The following is a 23,286-nucleotide window of genomic DNA, read 5'->3' on the forward strand; positions in this document are numbered from 1 at the left end:
AGTCCAAGTATCCATCAGTAGATGAGTGGATAAAAGAGTTTTACATGTACACAATGGAAGACTACTTGGCCATAAAAAGGAAGAAAATTTTGCCCTTTGGCAACATAATGAATGGACCTAGAGAACATTATGCTAAGTAACATAAGCCAGTCAGAGAAAGACAAGTACCATATGATTTCCCTAATATGTAGAATTTAATAAACCAACTGAATTAACAAGCAACATAGAGACAGACTCATAGGTAGAGAGCAGGCAGATGGATCTAGAGGTGCTGGGGGAAGTGGAGGGATTGAGAAAGAAAGAGAAAGAACATGGACAGCAGTGTGGTGACTGTCAGGGTGGTGGGTGGATTTAGAAGAGGGTATATGGGGGATAAACGGTGATATGAAAGTAATAAAATAAATGGAAGCAGGGGAAAGTACATAAAAATTAAATTTGAAAATAAAACAAATTTAGGGAGGAATTATAAAATATATAATAAAAACTTTAAAAGGCAACATCAATAAAAATAGAACAGAGTAGTTTTGTATGGTAATGTAATAATAAAAATTCTTACCTATACATTGTATTCTCAATTTCCACAGGGGATTCTTCAGGGTATATAACCAAAGGTACCTCATTGAACCAGTGAAATATTCAGATGAGGGAGAACATTTAGTATTCAACTATAACCCAAAAATGCAGTATGCTACCAATTATTCTTGTACAGAGCTTAATTTTAAAAGGACAACTACTCCAAACAATAATTCTAAATCCATGGAAAGCTCCAACATGGAAGTGAGTGCTTTATTTTTAAGTTATATTTTTCTCGATTTCTTTATGATCTCAAGAGAGAAAATCTGAGCTCAATGAAGGAAGTATGCATACTATCTGAGTCTTTATTGTTTGAAATCTGAAATGTCAAACATTTGTATTTGTTATCTATATGGAAAGTGATTGTTCCATACAGTAAATCTCAGTTTGTCCCATTGGTTTCAAGGAAGGGGAATATCAGCAAGGTGTGTATAGGTTTTGAGCATTAGAGCTACAGGTGGCTGGAAAGAATGAAATTTACATTGTGTTGAAACCTATCCTAGATATTGACTGCCCTTGTCTTTGTTGACATTTTTGGGGAATTGATAAGCAAGATTCTCTCCCTTTAATTAGGTCAAACATTAACTGTTAAGGACAATTAAGAGTAATAATGAGTTCATTTTCTCTACAGCCAACTCATATCTCCTTAAATCCCCCTAGAGGTTAGCCTTTAAGCTCCAAGAATGTTCATCTTCTTCACATATTCATAGTCCAATTGAATAAATCAATCAATAAAAGATTACTTAGTCGCCGAAACCGGTTTGGCTCGGTGGATAGAGCGTCGGCCTGCGGACTGGGGGGTCCCGGGTTCGATTCCGGTCAGGGGCATGTGCCTGGGTTTCGGACATATCCCCAGTAGGAGATGTGCAGGAGGCAGCTGATTGATGTTTCTCTCTCATCGATGTTTCTGGCTCTCTGTCTCTCTCCCTTCCTCTCTGTAGAAAATCAATGAGAGTATATTTAAAAAAAAAAAAAAGATTACTTAGTCCACATAAGAATGAATTAGTCAATGTTTGAACAATATGTCCCTGATTTATACTCGGAGAATATGCATGAACCTCAATGTATGCCATCAAAAACTGAAAACATAGAATTTCTTAGTATTGGTATTTTATAGAAGATCTATAATTAGAAACTTTTATACATGTTCTCTTGTATTTAGACTACTGAAATACAGATGATTTGGAGAGAGGAGCAGGAGTAAATGAAAAATAATCAGTTCTATTAGCCTGACTGTAGGCTAATAATTAGCTCTATGTTAGTTCTGAGCTTTATATATGGATGCTTTTTTAAAAAAAGAGTTTTCTTTTTTTTTTTTGCTTTAAGTATTACAAAGGGTATTACATATGTGTCCTCCCCCCCCCCGCCCTTGAAATCCCCTGGCCTCCCCTACCCCCCAGTGTCTTATGTCCATTGGTTATGCTTATATGCATGCATACAAGTCCTTCGGTTGATCTCTTACCCCCCTCCCTCCTGTCCCCCAACCCTCCCCGGCCTTCCCGCTGCAGTTTGACAATCTATTTGAGGCAGCTCTGCCTCTGTATCTATTATTGTTCAAAAGTTTATAATGGTCTCTATTATCCATGAATGAGTGAGATCATGTGGTATTTTTCTTTCATTGACTGGCTTATTTCACTTAGCATAATGCTCTCCAGTTCCATCCATGCTGTTGCAAATGGTAAGAGTTCCTTCTTTTTTACAGCAGCATAGTATTCCATCGTGTAGATGTACCACAGTAAAAAGGAGTTTTCTTAGTAAGCATTTACTTTGTAAATAAAACACCTAATGTAAAAAACTAGATATAATTTTTTTTATTTATAATACATTTTATATGAAAGACTTAACAAAGAAAGAAAAGATAATCAAGTATGGAATGCTATTTCAGGTTTGTTACAATCTGTTATACAGGGCCACATGTTTTAATAATACAATGGATTTTATTTAGATAACTTTCTAGAATAATTAAATATACTTCTATAACACCTCTTGTATCAATAAAAATTAACATTTCTTACCTTACAAATGTTACCTTAAAATGTTAAAATAAGAAATATTAACTATACTTCATTCCATTTTTTATAAACTTCCAGGTCACCCATGTAGAAAACTACGTTGAACTGTTTGTTGTTGCTGACGGCAACGTGGTGAGTTTTCAGATGAACATTGGCTCTTCGTTCATCCTTAGAAAACTAGATTGTGATTCTAACAAAGAAAAAAGTTTTATTCGGGATTTCATCCTGGGCTCAATCTCTTGTTAGCTTCCCCAAGCAGATTTCTATGAGATGATTGTATCCTTTAGTAGCACAGCTGACTGAGCCAATGAAGACCTGCCCTCCCCGTTACAAACATGAAAATGCTGAACAACATGTAAAAAAATAAAACTACATCTAAACTCAAATAAAACCACACGAACAAAAATAACAGCAATAACCACAAAAACAAGGAATCGCCAAGTGCTAAAAATGAGGAAGAAAGCCTCAGAGTAGTAAATAAAACTCAAAGGCTTTGTGACCCACAATATGTAGACTAGTGCATGATGCCCAGAGCCATAAAGAGCTGGCCCAGACCTGTAGAGGGAAATAGAAAGGTTCTGCGCATTAAAAATGCAAAGAGAAAGAAAATGTCCTGTCTGCCTGTGGCAAAGGGCAGGGGAAATATAAGGCATGGGAAAAGCAAAACAACAAAATTTTTTTAAATGAATTAGTAAGTTCTAGGCAAGGGATGGCGAACCTATGACACGCGAACTCACTTTTTTGGTTGATTTTTCTTTGTTAAATGGCATTTAACTATATAAAATAAATATCAAAAATATAAATCTTTCTTTTACTATGGTTGCAAATATCAAAAAATTTCTATATGTGACACGGCACCAGAGTTAAGTTAGGGTTTTTCAAAATGCTGACACGCCGAGCTCAAAAGGTTCGCCATCACGGTTCTAGGCACTAATGGACAGATAGGCTTATTGGCATGTTGGTAAGAACAAGTTAACTAAATTTTTAAAAGAAAGTTAAGATAAGCTTTAATCTTAATAATAATGTATTAATAAAGACTAAGAGTTAGGGTATTTTGGTAAGATAGAAGAGGAAAAGCAAAGGCAGCTTTGGAAAACATGTTGAGGGTTTGATACATCTTGAAAGCAATGTGATGAGTTTTAAGCAGCTAGGTAGAGTGAGGGTACAGATGTGTGCACCCAGACTTAGCAAGTTGAAAGACAGAGCACAGCACAAATGTCTGATCCTAGGGAACACTGAACATTTAATAAAGGCTTGGAAATAAGAGTGCAAAGACCCCATGTCCATCCCTCTTTCTTACCCCGTGGGTAGAAATCAATGATTGATAAGTACTCTATTCCTGTAGTTCCTAAGACAACCTCAAAATCTCTATTAACTATGTATACTAGGCCAGTCCTACCCATTCATCAATGGGAATTCTGGAGTGAAAACATTTGTTATTTAGAATTTAAGGGGATGGTCGAAAAGAAAAACCTCTGCACAGTAAAATCCTAGAAATGTATAGCATAATGAAAACCAGGATGATAAGAAATGTCTTGAAAGAGAAAATAGTCAATATTAAATGTGAACAAGATGACCAGGAAGAAGAGAAAAAAGTGTTCAATGGGTTGATCATTGAGAGGACATTTATCAAGAATAGTTTCAATGAAATAGTGATAGTCAGCTAGTGAGTGGTGAGTTGAGAAGTAGGTGGTAGATAGTAATTGTAGAGATTCTAATGTTATATCATTGAGATATGTAGATATTTATGATAACAGGACAGCAATGAAATGGTAACTAGAGGATACTTTCAGGATTCAGAAAAGGATATTTATTTTTATTTTCATTAGGTAAGAAACTTGACCATTTCCATTTGTCCCCACAAGATACCTTATATTATTATCTATACTAATAAAAGGGTAATATGCTAATTAGACCAGGAGACCTTCCAGATGTTCTTCCAGACAAAGCCATGGTGGTAGGGCCGAGGCAGAGGCAGTTAGGGGAGAGCAGGCCCGGAGGGGAGGGCAGTTGGGGGTGATCAGGCTGGTGGGGGGGGCAGTTGGGGGCGATCAGGTCAGTGGGGGGGCAGTTGGTGGCAATCAGGCAAGCAAGCAGAGTTGTTAGGGGTGATCAGGCAAGCAGGCTCATGAGTAGTTAGGAGCCAGTGGTCCCAGATTGAGAGAGGGATATCCGATTGCCGGTTTAGGCCCGATCCCTGTTTGGGGACCCCCAAGGGGTCCCAGATTGGAGAGGGTGCAGGCTTGGCTGAGGGACACACCCCTGCCCTGTGCACAAATTTTGTGCACCAGGCCACTAGTTAAATATATTTTGTCAGGTCTACATTGATAATACTGAGAACAAGGTCCTGATGGCACAAATAGAGAATCCATTTGAAAGAAGCAAACCAAAGTCAGAATAGGCGGTGATGGAAAGAGGCATAACTTGGGGTGGTGAACACACAATACAATGTACAGATGATGTGGAATTGTGCACCTGAAACCTATATAATTTTGTTAACCAATATCACCCAAGTGAACTTAGTAAAAAGAAAAATAATAATAAACTGCCTTAGGAGAAAAAACTAAAGAATAGGCCAGAGTAGGGAAGTTGGCATTTCCTTCCTAGTCTTTTCCTGGAAAGAAGGGCAAGCAACAGTTCTGTGCCCCTTTCCTCACATCTCTGGCTCCTGGGTGACCCTTGATTATATGTCCCTTAGTTTGTGGCCACCATGGACTCAGAAAGGCTGATAAAGTTGCTGTTTTCTTGCAATATAGTGGTTGCTGTGGAGCTTTAAAAGTTTTGTTTCATCAGCATGACAAATATGAAATCTAAAGAACACTTACTAGTTGATTTGATAAATCATGTAATGTAATATAATACAATGTGAAAGGGGACAAAGTTATAAAAACATGTAAAGTAATTGCTAAGTTGAAGCATGTCTTTTGAAAGTGCTGTAGCTGTGTCATATACAAAATATATTTTTGCTTAAGTTGCCAAGATTTTTAGCTGACTGGAAGGAATACAAATAATATTTTTTTCTTTGAAAGACCTGATAATGTGTGAAATATTTTATTGAATTTGTATTCAACTCCTATTATTAACAGATATTTATGCTTATATTTGCAGTATCGCAGGAATAATTATCCTCACAATAAACTGAGGAACCGAATTTGGGGAATGGTCAATTTTGTCAACATGGTAAGATTTTATAGTTTAAATCAAGCTAAAAATACAAATGGAAAGAAACTTTTAGGATAGATACTGCTGAATTTCTGTGGTGGTTCTGAGGCAGCCCAAAATACAAAAATTCACCCAGTAGACTAATTAGTAAGAATTAATTAAATTCACAGCAACAAATGAACCAGAGGTCTGAGTTTTTTGCTTTCTAAGTAAATAGAATTTAATAAATAAACATTTAAATAAATTTCAAATATTGGTCACTAGTCACAAAAATATACAAGGTAATATACAAAGATTTTAATACCCATCATTCATAAATCAAATCCACTATTGTAAATTACCGCTCCATGACCGTGCACAGCAAAAACGTTTGCAAGCTGTAATTTATTTTCTATATTTGGACACAGAAATTAGGGAAAATATTTCAGCAAAATCTATAATTAACTATAACCTCTTTTACAAAACAATACTGTAAATTATACATAGTTTTCTTATTCTGACTCCTTCTAAGTCACTGAGCTCCATTACTAGGATAAAGAAGGCCCAAAGGAAGATGCTATAATGAGTAGCCCCATCTAGGTCAGAGGTGATTCATTCACCAGTTCAAGGACATTTGATCAATTTGTAGTTTTTGCTATAATGAATTAGATTTCTTTCAACATTTGCATATAGATGTATGTGCAAACATAAATGTTTATTTTCTTTTTGTAAATGACTAAGAAATAAGAATGCTGGGTCAAACAGTAAGTATATGTTCTTTAGCTGGTTCTCACAAATTTTGATGTTTTAATTTCCATTCAATTCAAAATATTTCTAATATCCCTTATGATTTCCTCTTTGATTCAATGGCTTTATATCTGTGTCACTTAGTTTCCAAATACTTGGAAATTTTTTATACAACTTTATGTTAAAATTCTGCCTACCACATCCATACTTTCCACTAGAGCTATAACATATTAGTAATTATTATTTTACAGTTCCTGTCAGATAACGTCAACATTTGGATTATCTCTGAATCTAGTTTTGTTGACTCATCTCTCAAACAGTGGGTTGTTTTTCCTTGCTTTTTTGTGTGTTCTTTAATATTTTATTGGATACTGGACGTTATGTATAGGATAGTAGGGACAGAGGAAATAATACTTATCCCTTCTTCTTTGACCAGGCCATTAACAAATGGGATTGAATCAATCTTGTCAGCAATTACACTGGCTTGGGGGGCTGCGATTGCTGTTGTTACTTATAGTGCACCATGAGCTTCGGATCTCTGTAGTGTTATCTTGTGCTTAGAGTGAGTCCTGGGCTGTTCATTTCTGCTTCAATCTCAACTTCCGCCTCAGGCCTTTGTCAAGGGCCAGTGCTCAACGGAGGTTTTCTTTCACACAGATCTCTTCCTCTGTAGTCATCTGTTCTTGTGTTTTACTCAGCAATTGCTGGCCTAGTTATGGGACCAAAGTGTTTTCTGTTACCCTGATCGATCCTTGGTCTTAGGAAAGTCCTGCCCATGGTCATTGGCTACCTCAAAGTTCATGTCCTTCCTCCTTTGGTAGGAGCCCTTGAATGGTCTGGCCTCAAGATAGTTTCCTCCCTTTTCTCTAGGGGTGGGTGTTACTCTTTTCCCTCCTTTCAGCCATAATAGGTCTTCCCTTGAGTTCAGAGGGTGTAAAAGAAAAAGGTCCCCGAAGTTCACACAGCAGCTTACGGCTTTTGTTTCTCAGGAGAGGGGCTTGGTAGCTTTAAAATGTCCCCAAGGCAGCAGTGGCTCCCACCCTTCAGGCCTGTGCCACCCAGGGAGGAGATCTCCAGCCTCCCACTCCGCCCTCCGCTGTGTGTCTGGGGAAGAGCCTGTGCATGGGCGTATTTCCTTGTGTCTGTGTCTCCCTGAGGGTCCGATACGCTCACTCTATCCCACACTTGTCTTTTAGCAATTCCTTAAAAATGTTTGGTGGATTCCTATCTCTCTGTTTGGCACAAAGCATCTCTCTTCTCTCTTTCTGCCACTGGGGGATGCTCTTGTACAATTAACTTATTTTAGATTTCAGGCTGTTTTGCCTAGTTACTTCAGCTCTCATGGTTTCAATAAAAAATAAATTTTGTAGATTCTTTTTTTCTGTTGGTCAGGATAGAAGCAGCATTCTTTACAACTATTTACATCTTAGGTAGAAGCAGAATTCCTCCTAAATTTAAATTTATGTCTATGGAGATTAAAAATTCTCCCTGTGACATTTTCTAAAATATAGGAGCAATGTAGAGTTGAATGAGTATATCTCATAGTCATTTCTGTTTTCTCTTATTTCTTTTATCTTGTAATTGTCTTTATCCTTTCCCCATCTCCAAAGTAAACATAAATACAAAATTGTTGCACATTGCTGAACTTGTCATTAAATATTTTCAGTTTAGAATGGGAGGTCATACCACAAACAGTTTAAAGTAGCATGGTCTACAAGTCCTTGACCATTTCCATCATATTACTCTTACTGGCCTTTTATGCCCCATATTGCCCATAGGGGAGGGGTCAGACAGTCTGAAGGGATTTACGGGCCGAAACCAGTTTCGCTCAGTGGATAGAGCGTCGGCCTGCAGACTGAAAGGTCCCAGGTTCGATTCAGGTCAAGGGCATGTACCTGGGTTGCGGGCACAACCCCAGGGGGTGTGCAGGAGGCAGCTGATCGATGTTTCTCTCTCATCGATGTTTCTAACTCTCTATCTCTCTCCCTTCTTCTCTGTAAGAAATCAATAAAATATATTTTTTTAAAAAAAGGGGGATTTACGGGAGCAATATCTGTTCTGGGCCAGATCTAGCTGGATCTAGCTAGAGAGTCTGGCAGTAGCCACCTCATTAAAAACTCTGTCCTCAACCATAAAACATATCTTTATTTTATAGGATATTTTCTCACTAGAAGAGAACATATTTGAAGGATGGCAAATATTGTTTCCATTTTCACTTGCAACCAGTTTTATAAACCTTAAGCCCATCCGTGAATGGAGAGAATCCAAAGAACCCAGGTTTAAAAAAGTCTTGTTCTGTGGGACCTAACTCATAAGGTTTATTCCACAATAAAATTGGGACCAAAAGGAATGGGCATTACAATGGGGCCTTGACTTACGAGTTTAATTCATTCCGTGACGGAGCTCGTAACTCAAATTACTCGTATGTCAAATCAATGTTCACCATTACAATGAATTGAATGCTAGGCTGATGTTGTGGCATTCACTGTGACGTTCGCTATGCCAACTAGCGGTGGGGTATCTGAAGCTGGCTCATAACCCGAATTTTAGCTCGCAACTCAAAGCAAAAAAAATTGGCCGAGAGACCGCTCATATCTCGAAAAACTCGTTAGTCGGGACATTCGTAAGTCAAGGCCCCACTGTACAGGCTGCAATATAGATTTGAAATGATGATTTAACTAAAGGTCTAACTTCTTGAAGTTGAAAAGAAACCTCATTCTCATGGTTATGAAATGAACTTGTTAGGTTATGCTGATACATGGAATTCAATATATTCATATTATTTAGGTTAAGAAAAGTGGAAAATTAAGATTTTTTTTTATTATTATTGCTTAAAGTATTACAAAGGGTATTACATATGAGTCCTTTTTTATTTTCCCTGCCCTTGACAATCCCCTGGCCTCCCCTACCCCCCAGTGTCTTATTGGGGGGGCAAGAGGGAAGGGCATAAGAGATCAACTGAAGGACTTGTATGTATGTATATAAGCATAACCAATGGACATAAGACATGGTTTTTATAGCAATGATGTATTAAACTTTTTTGTTTTTATTATTTTATCTTTTGATTTTATTTTTTCCATTACCATTTATCCCCTCTAGGCCCTCTTCCACTTCCCCTCCCCCTCATGATGCAATCACCACACTGTTGTCCATATCCTTGAATTCTTTCTTGTTGTTGTTTTTTTTTTCTTTTTTGCTCAATCCCTTCACCCCCCTGCAACAACCTGTCTCCCCTCCCCCGACCACCACCACTAGAGATGTCTGCTTGCTCTCTAACTCTGAATCTGTCTCTATTTTGCTTGGTAGTTCAATTTGTTCATTAAACTTCACATATTATATAAACATTTTGAATAACCAATTACATTCTCTGTTCATATTATATGAGTAGGCTCTCCATTGTTGTAAACTCGGTGTTCCTAATTTATCATTTATTCTTTCTTTCAACCCAGCTAGTATGGAAAATAATTTCGATATAACTTAGTTATTTGTCTCAAAATTCTCATAATACAGGGATTGGCCAAGGTAGGTTTTTAGTTGTAAGTATGTGAGTTTATTATTGTATTATTATTTATTAATTATTGTATCATTTTCCATACAAACAACTGTAGACCTACTTTTGCACACCTCTGTATTTGCTTAAACTCTTCTTTTGTCCTGGCATCAAATATCTATCAACTAGGCCCCCACACACACATGCAGCTTTCTGTTCTTACCCGTACATTTCATTCCAGCATTCTCTGCCTCCTGCCACAGTCCCCAGCATTCATGCCACAAAACCCCAGAAAGAATTTGAAGTCTGACCACAGTACCCATCCCCCAGAGTACTCCTTCAGCTCAGACTTTCTAGAAAGATTCCCTTTCTTTAAAATCTGCATGTTTAATTGAACTTCGTGATTTTATTTTTTGTTTCATAAGAGTTTAAGAAATGGAAATGGGCAACAGTGAGTGAAGACATATTTTAGCACTGAATAGAATATTTTTAAAATTAAACTATTTGAAATATGTAAAAAAAAAATCTATCAACTAGGAATTTACAAAAGCAGATGGGAATAGCGGCAAGATGACTTATGGACTGCAACTGTTTCTTCCTGTTTTGAGCAATCCACAATAAGATTTCTTAGACAACAAAGTAGTTCAAAAAACCAAACATGGAGAACAAAGATAGCAGCTAACTATTGGTTTTTGAAAACCAATGTCAACTTTCTAACTATTGGTTTTTGAAAACCAATGTCAACTTTCTAATCTGCCACAGAGCTAACTCTGAAAGGAAATAAATGAATAAAGAACATTCATTCCATCATGTGCCTACTATCAGTAAATTCATATTTCAGGTCAATTGTAATCTCAGACTTATGCTAAATTATTTAGTCTAAAACATTTTGAGCTCAAGGGTTATTCAGAAGTTTTTAATTTAAGTTCTTTGTTGGCCATGGCAGTTCACCCAGTATTCTGAGTGATTCACCCCACGTTAGGTTTCAATATAACTGTTTTGTTTGAGGCCGGTACTTTTTGCTTATGACCTCCTGCATTCAAATTACTTTTTTTATCTTGTTAATCCTTACCTGAAGATACTTTTTCCATTGATTTCTTTTAATAGAAAGAGTGGATGGAAGAGAAAGAGAGAGAGAGAGAGAGAGAGAAGGAAACATCAATGTGAGAGAGACAGACACATTAATTAGTTGCCTATGAATGCTCCATGACCAGGGCCAGAGATCACACCTGCAATCCAAGTACATGCCCTTGACAGTGTTTAGAACCCACCACTCTTTGGTTCACAGGCCAATAATCTAACCATTGAACACACTGGCCAGAGCAAAATTACTTTTTTAAAATTATTTATTGTTGAAAGTGTTACATATGTCCCCGTTACTCCCCATTGTCCCCTCCCAGCCTGCCCCCACAACCCCCCCTATATTATCTGTGCTCATTAGTTATGCTTATATGCATACAAGTTCTTTGGTTGACCTCTTCCCCCCACTACTGCACCCACCCCCACCACCCCCCTCCCCTGCCTTCCCACTGAGGTTTGACGATGCTTCTATATCTCTGGATCTATTTTTGTTCATCAGTTTATGTTGTTCATTATATTCCACAAATGATTGAGATCATGTGATACTTATCCTACTCTGACTGGCTTATTTCACTTAGCATAATGGTCTCCAGGTCCACCATGCTATTGCAAATGGTAAGAGTTCTTTTTTTTTTTTTTTTTTACAGCAGCGTAGTATTCCATTGTGTAGATGTACCACAGTTTTTAATCCACCCATCTGCTGATGGGCACTTAGGCTGTTTCCAAATCTTAGCTATTGCAAATTGCACTGCTATAAACATAGGGATGCATATGTCCTTTCTGATTGGTGTTTCTGTTTTCTTGGAATATATTTCTAGAAGTGGGATTACTGGGTCAAATGGGAGTTCCATTTTTAATTTTTTGAAGGAACTCCATACTGTTTTCCACAGAGGCTGCACCAGTCTGCAATCCCACCAGCAGTGTATTAGAGTTCCCTTTTCTCCACATCCTCTCCAGCACTTGTCATTTGTTGATTTGTTGATGATAGCTATTCTGACTGGTGTGAGGTGGTACCTCATTGTTGTTTTGATTTGCATCTCTTAGGTGATTAGTTTCTTTGGGCATTTTTTCACATGTCTCTTGGCTTTCTGTAGTTCTGCTTTTGAGAATTGTCTATTTAGGTCCTTTGCCCAGTTTTTGATTGGACAGTTTATCTTTCTTTTGTTAAGTTGTATGAGTTCCCTGTAAATTTTGGAGATTAAACTCATATCAGATGTCACATTGGCAAATATGTTCTCCCATTCAGTGGGCTTTCTTGTTGTTTTGTTGAGGGTTTCTTTTGCTGTGCAGAAGCTTTTTATTTTAATGTAGTCCCATTTTTTATTTGCTCCTTAGTTCCCATTATCCTAGGAGATGTGTCGGTAAACATATTGCTACGAGCTATATCTGATATTTTGCTGCCTATGAATTCTTCTAAGATTTTTACGGTTTCCCATCTTATGTTTAAGTCTTTTATACATTTTGAATTTATTTTCATGTATGGTATAAGTTGGTGGTCAAGTTTCATTTTTTTGCATATATCTGTCCAATTTTCCCAATAGCATTTATTGTCTTGACTTTATTGTATCCTTTGCCTCCTTTATCAACTATTATTTGAGCATAATGGCTTGGGTCAATTTCTAGGTTCTCTGTTCTGTTCCATAGATCTATTTGTCTGTTCTTGCACCAGTACCAGGCTGTTTTGAGAACAGTAGCTTTGTAGTACAACTTGAAACCTGGTATTGTGATTCCTGAAACTTTGTTGTTCTTTCTCAGGATTGCTGCAGATATTCTGGGACTTTTATAATTGCATATAAATTTTTGGATAGTTTGTTCTAAGTCTGTGAAATATGCCATTAGTATTTTAATGGGGATTGCATTGAATCTATAGATTGCTTTTGGTAGCATGGACATTTTAATGATGTTGATTCTACCAATCTGTGAACATGGTATATTCATCCATTTGTTTATATATTTCTCTATCTCTTTTTTCAATGACTTGTAGTTTTCCAAGTACAGGTCTTTTACCTTTTTAGTTAAGTTTATTTCTAGGTATCTTAATTTTTTTGTTGCAGTGGTAAATGCGATTGTTTTTTTAGTTTCTCTCTCTATGAGTTCTCATTATTGGTGTATAAAAAGGACAGATTTTTGTGTGTTAATGTTGTATTGTTCTATGTTGCCAAATTTCTTTATTAAATCAAGTACTTTTTTGATGGAGTCTTCAGGATTTTCTACATACAATAGCATGTCATCCGCAAATAAGGACAGTTTTAATTCTTCTTTAATAATTTGGATGCCTTTTATTCCTTCTTCTTGTCTGATCGCTATGGCTAGCACTTCCAGTACTATGTTGAACAGGAGTGGTGAAAGTGGGCATCCCTGTCTTGTACCTATTCTTATGAAATGGTTTTAGTTTTTGCCCATTGAGTATGATGTTGGCTGTAGGTTTGTCATATAGGGCTTTTATTATGTTGAGGTATGAGCCCTCTATTCCCACTTTGCTGAGAGTTTTTATAAAGAGAGGGTGTTGGATTTTGTCAAATGCTTTTTCTGCATCAATTGATATGATCATGTGGTTTTTGTCTTTCAATTTTTTTATGTGATGTATCACATTTATTTAATTACAGATATTGTACCAGCCTTGCATCCCCAGAATACTAGTAAATCCCACCTGGTCATGGTGTATGTTCTTTTGAATGTATTGTTGGATGCGATTTGCTAATATTTTGTTGAAGATTTTAGCAGGGGTATTGGCCTATAATTCTCTTTCTTTGTAGCATCTTTATCTTGTTTGGGGATTAGGGTGATGCTGGGTTAATAGAAAGAGCTTGGAAGTGTTCCTTCCTCTTGAATTTTTTTGAATAATCTAAAGAGGGTAGGTTTTAGTTCTTCTTTGAATGTTTGATAAAACTCTCCTGTGAATCTGTCCAGACCAGGCCTTTTGTTTTATGGGATTTTTTTGATTACTGCTTCAATTTCCTCAGTAGTTATTGACCTATTCAGATTTTCTGATTCTCCTTGATTGAATTTTGGAAGATTGTATTTTTCTAGGAATGTGTCCATTTTGTCTAGGTTGTTCAGTTTGTTGGAATAGATCTGTTCATAGTTTTTGTTTGTTTGTTTGTTTGTTTGTTTGTTTGTTTTACAATCCTTTGTATTTCTGTGGGGTCAGTTGTTACTTCACTTCTCTTATTTTTTATTTTGTTTTTTGATTTTTGATTTTTGTTGTGAGTCCTCTTTCTTTGCTTCTTGGTGAGCCTGGATAGAGGTTTATCAATATTATTTATCCTTTCAAAGATTCAGCTCTTGGTTCCATTGATTTTTTTTTTGTCTCTATGTCATTTATTTCCACTCTGATCTTTATTATTTCCTTTCCTCTACTTACTCTAGGCTTTTATTGTTGCTCTCTTTTTAATTCTTTAAGTTGTAGGATTAGATTATTTATTACCATTTTTTCTTGTTTTTTGAAGTGGGCCTGTAGTGCTATGAACTTCCCTTTAACAACTGTTTTCACTGTGTCCCATAAATTTTGGATTGTTGTGTTTTTTATTGTTATTTGATTCCAGGTTGTTTTTGATTTCTTATTTGATCTCTTTGATAAACCAATTATTGTTTAATAGCATGGTATTTAGCTTCCAAGTGTTTGATTGTTTTTATTGTAGTTGATTTCTAATTTTATTCTATTGTGGTCTGAGAAGATGCTTGGTATGATTTCAAACTTCTTAATTTTGAAGAGACTTTGCCTGCATCCTAATATGTGGTCTATATTTGAAAATGTCCTGTGTGCACTTGAGAAGAATGTATATATTCTATAGTTTTGAGGTTAAATGTTCTGAAGATGTCAATTAATTCCATCTTCTGTTTCTTTGTTGATTTTTTTTTCTAGAAGATTTATCCAATGATGTCAATAGGGTATTAAAGCCCCTACAAAGATTGTGTTGTTCTCAACCTCTTCCTTGATATCTTCCAGAAGTATTTATTTATTTATTTATTTATTTATTTATTTATTATGTATTTGGGTGCTTCTGTATTGGGTGCATATATGTTTATCAGAGTTATATCTTCTTGTTGTATCAATCCATTTAGTATTATGAAAGTGGCCTCTCTTATCTCTTGTAATAGCCTTCACTTTGAGGTCTATTTTGTCATATAGAAGTATTGCTACCCAACCTTTTTTTTCATTTCTATTTGCCTGAAAAATTCTTCTCCAACCCTTCACTTTCAGTCTGTGTGAGTTCCTTGTTCTGAGGTGGGTCTCTTATATATAGCATATATATAGGTCATGTTTTCTTTTCCATTCAACAATTCTATGTCCTTTGATTGGAGCATGTAATCCATTTCCATTTAAGGCTATTATTGATAATTGCTTGTTAGTTGTCATTTGTATTCTTTATGACTGTGTTTCTTCTTCGCTTTCTATTTCTTCTCTTACAACAATCCGTTTAGCATTTTTTGCATTGCTGGCCTGTTAGTGATAAACTTCCTTAACCTTTTTTTGCCTGCAAAGCTTCTGATTTCACCATCAATTTTGAATGATAGCCTTGCTGGATAGAGTATTCTTGGATTCAGTCCCTTGCTTTGCATCACTTAGTATACTTCATTCCATTCCCTTCTACCTTGTTGTATTTTTGTTGAAAAATCATTTGATAGTCTAATGGGAGATCCCTTGTTGGTAACTTTCTGTCCTCTCTTGCAACCCTTAAGGTTCTTTCTTTGTCGTTAACATTTGCCATTGTAATTATGACATGTCTTGGTGTGGGTCTTTGTTGTTCATCTTGTTTGGGACTCTCTGTGCTTGTGCGACTTTTTCTTCCCCAAGTCAGGGAAGTTTTCTGTCATTATTTCTTCAAATAGGTTTTCTAATCCTTGCTCCTCTTCTTATTCTTCTGGCACCCCTATTATGCATATGTTTCTTCATTTTATGTTGTCCCAAAGCTCCCTTAAACTCTCCTTCTGCTTTTTAATTTTTTTTTCCAATTGCTGTGTAGTTTGGGTGTTATTTTCTACCCTGTCTTCTAACTCACTGACTCAGTCCTCCACTTCTTCTAGTCTACTGTTAAAACCTTCCATTGTGTTTTTTATTGCCACTATATCATTCTTCATGTCCTCTTGATTTCACATATGTTGGTGAATTTCTTATCCAGACAGTTGAGCATCTTTATAACAATTACTCTGAATTCTTTCTCTGTCATATTGCTTGCTTCCATTTTATTTAGTTCCTTTTCTGGTGATTTCTCCTTTTCTTTCCTTTGGGGATTGTTTCTTTATCTCCCCATTTTTGTTGTTTCTTCCTTGCCCTGGGCACCCTACCTGAGGTCTTGATAGGTTGAAGCTCATAGTGGTTCAGTGTCCCAGGACTTTTTAAGCTTGGAGGCTGGACCTGCCTGGAGTCTCACGCCTTTATTGCTATGAGTTGAACCCCTTCTCCCATAGATCTGATCCTTCCTTTGTCTGCTTCAGATGTTTAGGGTCAGTTGGGTTGCATGCACAGTTCCTCTAGTGTGCAACTCCCTGTGAGGCCTGGTACTTGCAGTAGGGTGGTGTCCTAGGAACTTCTGGCTGGATACTTGCAGTGTGGTCCTGTGACCCTTTCCTGGGCTCACCAGATTGGACCAGCAAAACAGTCTCTGGCTCCAGGGTTGGAGCAGTCACAGGGCAGGTCTGTGTTGCGATGGCAGCCCTGTCAGCATGGGATCCTGGGAGGCTGGTTCTGGGCACATGGATGAGAACTTCAAGGTGTAGGAGTTCTCTCTGGCATGCACTCACTGCAAAAGTTTCTTTTTTTGGTGTAAAAGAATATGCTAATGGAAAGGATCTTTATTATGCAACTTGACTTTGTGAAAAATTCTTTTTATTTTAAACAGATTTATAAAACTTTTGACATTCATGTTACATTGGTTGGCTTTGAGATGTGGACAAGTGGAGATAAAATAAAAATCGATTCCAATATTGAAACAACTTTATCGCGTTTTTCAGCTTGGCAACAAGCAGTGCTTAAAAAAAAGAAGAATTATGATCATGTTTTGTTACTCAGGTATGTAAATGCTCTATTTCCTTGCATACCTTAGGAGGTTTATAAAAAAAAGAAAACAAAACAAGTAAAAACAAAATATTTTTAAGGCAATTGACATTTTTGGATAGTACACAGGAAATTTTCTAGCTACATAGAAAATTTCCATATGAACTTTTTAAGAACTTCCTTCCTAATAGTGATGAACACTAGAAAGGAAAAATTTAATACATTCATATTCCTCAGCAGGGTTGAAAAATGTTGTTAGGTAAGTAAAGCAATTTCAGAATCCATTTACTTTACCTATCCGCTTTCAACTCTCATTCCTTCAGCCTTCCACACCATACTATTTTAACACTCCCCAAAAATCAACTTTTTCTGGGAAAACACCTTATTCTCTGAACATTTTCCCTCATCAATGTGTGCTCATCCAGTGACTAGTGTTTTAAAAGCATCTTCTCTACTATTCAAAATGACAGAAAACTAATGTGATAAATTAAAACTGCCATAGCTCTAATATTCCTAAGGAAAAGTCTGAATTTATCTGGAATACTAAGGTCATTAATTCTTAAAAATGGGGCCATTTTAAAATCATTTCCGTTATTCAAAATACCTAAGCACACTACTCAGCCTGTAGAGAAATGGTAAATAATTGTGAAGCTGAATTGACTTCAACCTTGTGTTTCACATACCCTGTTATCATTAAGAATGTTAATTTATGGAAGAACAAGTTTGGAGCATTGGAGTCTTTTAGCATCTCTTCTGATTCCCTTAAAGCTGCTCTAAGATATGGGTACCCACTTTACCTACTTCATCTACCTATAATAGCAGTGTTTCTCCTAAAGTCTGCAAACACAGCCTGCCAATGTGGTTTTGACCATTATCTACATGTTAACTTTTAGTCTGACCTCAGAACTGTGAAGCTTCCAAAGCCTCTAGTCAGAGGTCAGCTCCAGCCTTTTGTCAGAATAATGAGAGTGAGCCAGACCTCTAGTGCAATATCATTTCTTATTTCCACACTGGGATGGCCCATAGCACATATTTCCAGGGGAAATGTGTACCTGGCTTGGGCTTGCATATTCATGAACTAGTATAATTCAAAATTATGAGTAGTGAAGTAAAACATCATCACAACTTTTGTAGTGGCAAGATTAGCCCCTTTGCTCAATCCTTAGACATGTGTTAAAAAATAATTAATCAATTAATTTAAAAATATTTAAATGGGTATAAGTGGAAAATCATTTACTTCCATTAGTGTCTCTGAGAGGTAACTTCTCTCCTAACAGTATGTCTACAAATAGAGAAATGATGTGATGGGGAGTGTTACTAAATGTCTAACTGGGCACCATGTTTGGGATTTCTCAGGTGTTCAGTTTCTTATATATCTTCCCTTCTCTATCCACGTAGATCTAGAAGAGATGAGGCACTATATATGGCATTGTCATGGTGTGACTCTTGGTTTTAAGTGTTTATGAGCAAAATCAGAATCTGGATCCTGCTTTCTCAGGTGCTTCATCTCCACAGGTGCTGTTCTCCCAAGAAATTCAGAGTCTAGGAAGGCCAGAATTCCATATTCCTCCAAGATGTTTAGTCAATACTGAGACTTTAAAATGTAGGCATAGGGACATTTCAATCATAAAGAAAGAAATAGAGGACATCTATACATACAACACAGACACACACACACACACACACACACACACACACACACACACACACACACATATCCTATATAATAAGAGCCTAATATGCTAAGTGTCTGGTCGTCTGGTTGTCCGTTCAACCAATCAAAGCATAATATGCTAATGATATGCCACTCACTATGATATGCACTGACCACCAGGGGGCAGGCAGTCTACTGTTCTACCAGTCGCTATGACATGCACTGACCACCAGGGGTCAGATGCTTCGACTGGTAGGTTAGCTTGCTGGTGGGGTCCAGCTGATTGGGACTGAGCGAGATGAGCCAGACATGCCCTGGAACCCTCCTACAGTCCCTCCCTTGCTGGCCAACCTCCCACATCCCTCCCCAGCCCGGATCATGCACTGGTGGGGTCCCTCAGCCTGGCCTGACCCCTCTGGCAATCCGGGACCCTTCAGGGGATGTCAGAGAGCCAGTTTCAGCCCTATGGCAGAACGACCAGTTGCTATGATGCACACTGACCACCAGGGGGAAGATGCTCAATGAAGGGGCTGCCCCTGATGGTCAGTGCGCTCCCACAGAAGAAGCACCGCTCAGCCAGAAGCCAGGTTCATGGCTGATGAGCGCAGCACTGGTGGCAGGAGCCTCTCCTGCCTCTGTGGCAATGCTAAGGATGTCCGACTGACAGCCTTCAGTTGGACATCTCCTGAGGGCTCCTGGATAGCGAGGGGGCACAGGCTGGGCTGAGGGACCCTCCCCACAGAGTGCTCAAATTTCGTGCACTGGGTCTCTGGTACATATATAAACACACACACACACACACACATATTATACATACATATGTATATCTTATATATTTTTTTTTTATTGATTTCAGCTAGGGGAAAGGAGGAGAGAGAGAGAGACATAGAAACATGAATGATGCAAGAGAATCATTGATTGGCTGCCTCCTGCACAACCTCTACTGGGGATTAAGCCTGCAACTCAAGCATGTGCTTGACTGGGAATCACACAGTGACCTCCTGGTTCATGGGATCTCAATCACTGAGCAATGCTGGCTGGGCAGAGTACATCTTCTTGGCTGAACACGTTAAAGATTAAAAGATGTCATCCAGCCTGACCACCTTTCTTGTGTTTAAATCTCTACTATACTCTACGAGTGGCCTACCAGCCCATGATAGCTCTCTTTAGGTGTTCCAACTCTAAATGTTTTTCTTGAAAGCATACCAGATTTAGATTCCTTTGATATACACATCTACATCTGTCTTTTCAGTTAATCTACGGATAGTTCTGTTTTCACATGACAACTCTTCTAAATCTTTGATCATAGATATCAAATTCTCTATATTTTTTTATGGCTGATTCGACATTTTTAAAATTTTTCAAATACAAACAATTAATCATGGTGTTGCGTCCATTCACTATGTTGCATTTTTACCTCTGAACCTTTTTTAAAATATGGATTTTTATTGATTTCAGGGAGGAAGAGAAAGATAGAAACATCAATGATGAGAAAGAATCATTGATTGGTTGCCTCCTGCACACTCCACTGGGATTGAGCCTGCACCCTGGGCATATGCCCTGACCAGGCATCAAACTGTGATGCTCAACCACTGAGCCACACTGGCCAGGCTCTAAACATTTTAATTTTTTTAAAAGTTATTTTATCCAGAGCTGGATGCAGGGTAAACTGAAGTCAAGTAAAATGGGGCTGTACTATTGTTATTTTTAAGAAAGTACTTTCATATGATTTCAACTAAATATTGCATTGACTTTTCAATGCACCTAATATGCCACAGTTTTAAAATGAGCTTAATGTCAACTGAAGTCATCCTTAACTCCAGGAAAAAGAAAAGACACTTTCATGTGCAAAGGCACTAGCATTGTGGGAGTTCACTGTGGTTCAATGCATGTATTAATTAAACTACTATCTCATATTGAAGAGTGTATTTTCATTTTGTTTATAGTGGGAAGTGGCTTTATACCCATGCACAAGGAATTTCTTATCCAGGGGGTATGTGCCTGCCCTATTATTCCTGCAGTGTTGTCAAGGTGGGCTGTGTTTATTTATGTTATACTACTTAATAAAAATTTGAATTAAACTTATGTAGTATTCTGTGTCCTAGTGAAAGGGACCAGGTATGCATTCCTTCATATATCCCCACCAACATATGTCATGATCAAACTTCCATGTTGCTTTTATTAAATGAGAAAGGAAATGTTTTATAAAAAAACTATAGATGAATAATAAAGGTAAAGCAGTGTTCATAGTTTAAGATAACATCATATACAAATTAACATGCAAAGATTTAAGAAGTTCTTTTGCATATTAAATAGAGTTGTGTACAGGACATGTAAAGTCCATTAAATTCAACTGATTTAGCAAGTGAGAATAATTGTTCTTGTGCTGAAAAGAAATTGCATAGGTCATATAAAATATCACATCAAGGCAGACTTGCAATTTCTTTTCCAAAAGCATAAGACCTTCACACTGCTGACTCTGACCCTTGTTTATCTGATCCTTTCCCAAGTCACTGAGCTTCTAGTAAGTACTGTCCAGGTAACCGTATTAAAGAAATATTTGAAAACATTAAGACTTGGATTACTTTTTTTAGTGCCTACCCAATGATTGAAATACTCAGCCCAGGCTTGTTACGATGTTGAAATTAAAAGCTAGAACTTATTAAAATGAATTCATGAGCTATTTGTTGTATGATTCTTTGTATGATTATGTGTTTGCCCATGGAATCATCTAATTTTAATATCATAAATGTTGCATAAAGAGTCAACCTAATCATTAATAGGCAGTCACCACTTAAATTATGATATTATAACCTAGAGCATATTTTAAACTTAAATGAGCAAGATGAAATTACCAAATTAGTGGTATTTTACTTTTACAGTAACCTGATATTCCATCCCCTTTGGAAATTCATATTTTTGAAAATAATATAAAGATTAAAATGTTAAATAGAACTACAAACAGGTAATAATCAATTTTGTGTTGGATTTTGCAGCAATGACCCTTCTGGTTTTCTTCAAGTAGAAACTCCATTCTCATGATTGCATAACAATTTTGTGCAATGTGAGACTGCACTTTGAAAACATGAACCACACATATTTTTATTTTTACCCTTTGATTATCTGGTATATGGATGGTAGTAATGTTTATTTAATTGAGCATTAGTTAATAATTTTTAGCTATTTGTAAGAATGTGTCTGTATAACTCCAACTATGACCATTATTATACCACAAAAAAAGAATTTCAAAATGATAGATTTAGAGCCACTCAAACATCATTTGTCCAACCTCATTATAAAATTAAAGAAACTGAGGGGCAGAAGAGGCCACACCCCATGGCCTCTCAAATAAGTATCAGTTAACCAGAAGCTAGAAAACAGGTTTCAACCATTAGTTCAAAGCACTATTTCCTATAGTGTGCTGTCTTGTAGAAATGTCTAACGACATCTTCTTTTGGCATCAGGACCTTTTACCTGACCTTAATGTGATTGCAAGCCGAATGGCCCATCAGCTGGGGCATAACCTTGGGCTACAGCATGACGATTACCCATGTACCTGCACTCTGGGAACATGTGTGATGGATAAAGGTGGAAGGTAAGGCTCAAATGATATAGAGAACACATTTAAATATTTTGAGAGTGACTTTTGATTCAAATTCCACATTGTAGGGGTATATTGTGATGATATAGAATTTTTCCTAAATATACTCCAGAAGGTCTATTACAAAAGCAGTTACGGTAAAGTGCTTCCCTCAGGGAACTAAATCATATTCATCGGTAGTGTATCTCCTACTGATATAAATAAGAGAAATTCTAAAACTCCATCTAAGCACATTGCAAAAGTATATGACAATCAATTAGTCACTATACCCAGCTGCTCAGGAGCGGGACACACTCCGCATGCCTTGGTTTATCATCACTGAAACGTCATTCTCAGCAAAGCCTTCGTAGCTACCTGATCCAGTTTTTCAATCCTGTCCCCTCACAGATATACTCTAACAGAGTGCACACCCTCACCCTTTGCTTTAATCCCCCCTTTAGTATTAACCACTATCTAATATAGTCTATGTTTTACATCTTTAGTTATTTTCCTCCTCCATTAGAATACACGTATCATGAGGTCAGGGTTTTTTTGTTTTGTTTTGTTTTGTTTTGTTTTTCTTTGTTCATTGTTATAGAACCACTGTCTAGAAAAGTCCCAGACACATATAAGGCACTCCCTAGAGACAGAATAAGAGGATGTCCAGCTTGCTCCCAGCATTGAATTAGCTGCAGTCAGGCCCCGAGCCTTGCACATCTCTGAACTCTTTCACAGTAGGCGCACGTAGTGCATTGTATAAAGTAGAAAAAAATTACTTGATGGTAACCAGTACTTCTATATATTGATTAAATGGAGGAAAATAGCTAAAGGACCCAAGCATAGTGACTAGAATAGAGGAAGAATTAATAACTGATATCTAATTTTATATGGTTATCCACATAATTAGTCATTTATTTTCAGGGTCCCACCATCCTAATCTAATCATCTAATGTATTCAGGACTCTAAACGTCCATCTCTATTTGATCTATGTGTCAATAAGGATGAAAAGG

At 37.1% G+C, this 23,286-nt stretch overlaps 1 protein-coding gene across 1 annotated transcript in view; it reads left to right on the top strand.

The window, feature by feature from the left end:
- Window positions 1–23,286, top strand: part of ADAM7 (ADAM metallopeptidase domain 7) — an 87,405-nt gene that overhangs the window by 27,355 nt on the left and 36,764 nt on the right. The window contains exons 6-11 of the mRNA XM_036314068.1: window positions 585–777; window positions 2,664–2,717; window positions 5,694–5,765; window positions 16,887–17,056; window positions 20,642–20,726; window positions 22,160–22,290. Of these exons, the coding sequence (XP_036169961.1) occupies window positions 585–777; window positions 2,664–2,717; window positions 5,694–5,765; window positions 16,887–17,056; window positions 20,642–20,726; window positions 22,160–22,290 (705 nt within the window). The remainder of the gene's footprint in view (window positions 1–584; window positions 778–2,663; window positions 2,718–5,693; window positions 5,766–16,886; window positions 17,057–20,641; window positions 20,727–22,159; window positions 22,291–23,286) is intronic.

The sequence above is a fragment of the Myotis myotis genome, unplaced genomic scaffold (assembly GCF_014108235.1).
Source record: "Myotis myotis isolate mMyoMyo1 unplaced genomic scaffold, mMyoMyo1.p scaffold_m19_p_6, whole genome shotgun sequence".
Classification (NCBI taxonomy): domain Eukaryota; kingdom Metazoa; phylum Chordata; class Mammalia; order Chiroptera; family Vespertilionidae; genus Myotis; species Myotis myotis.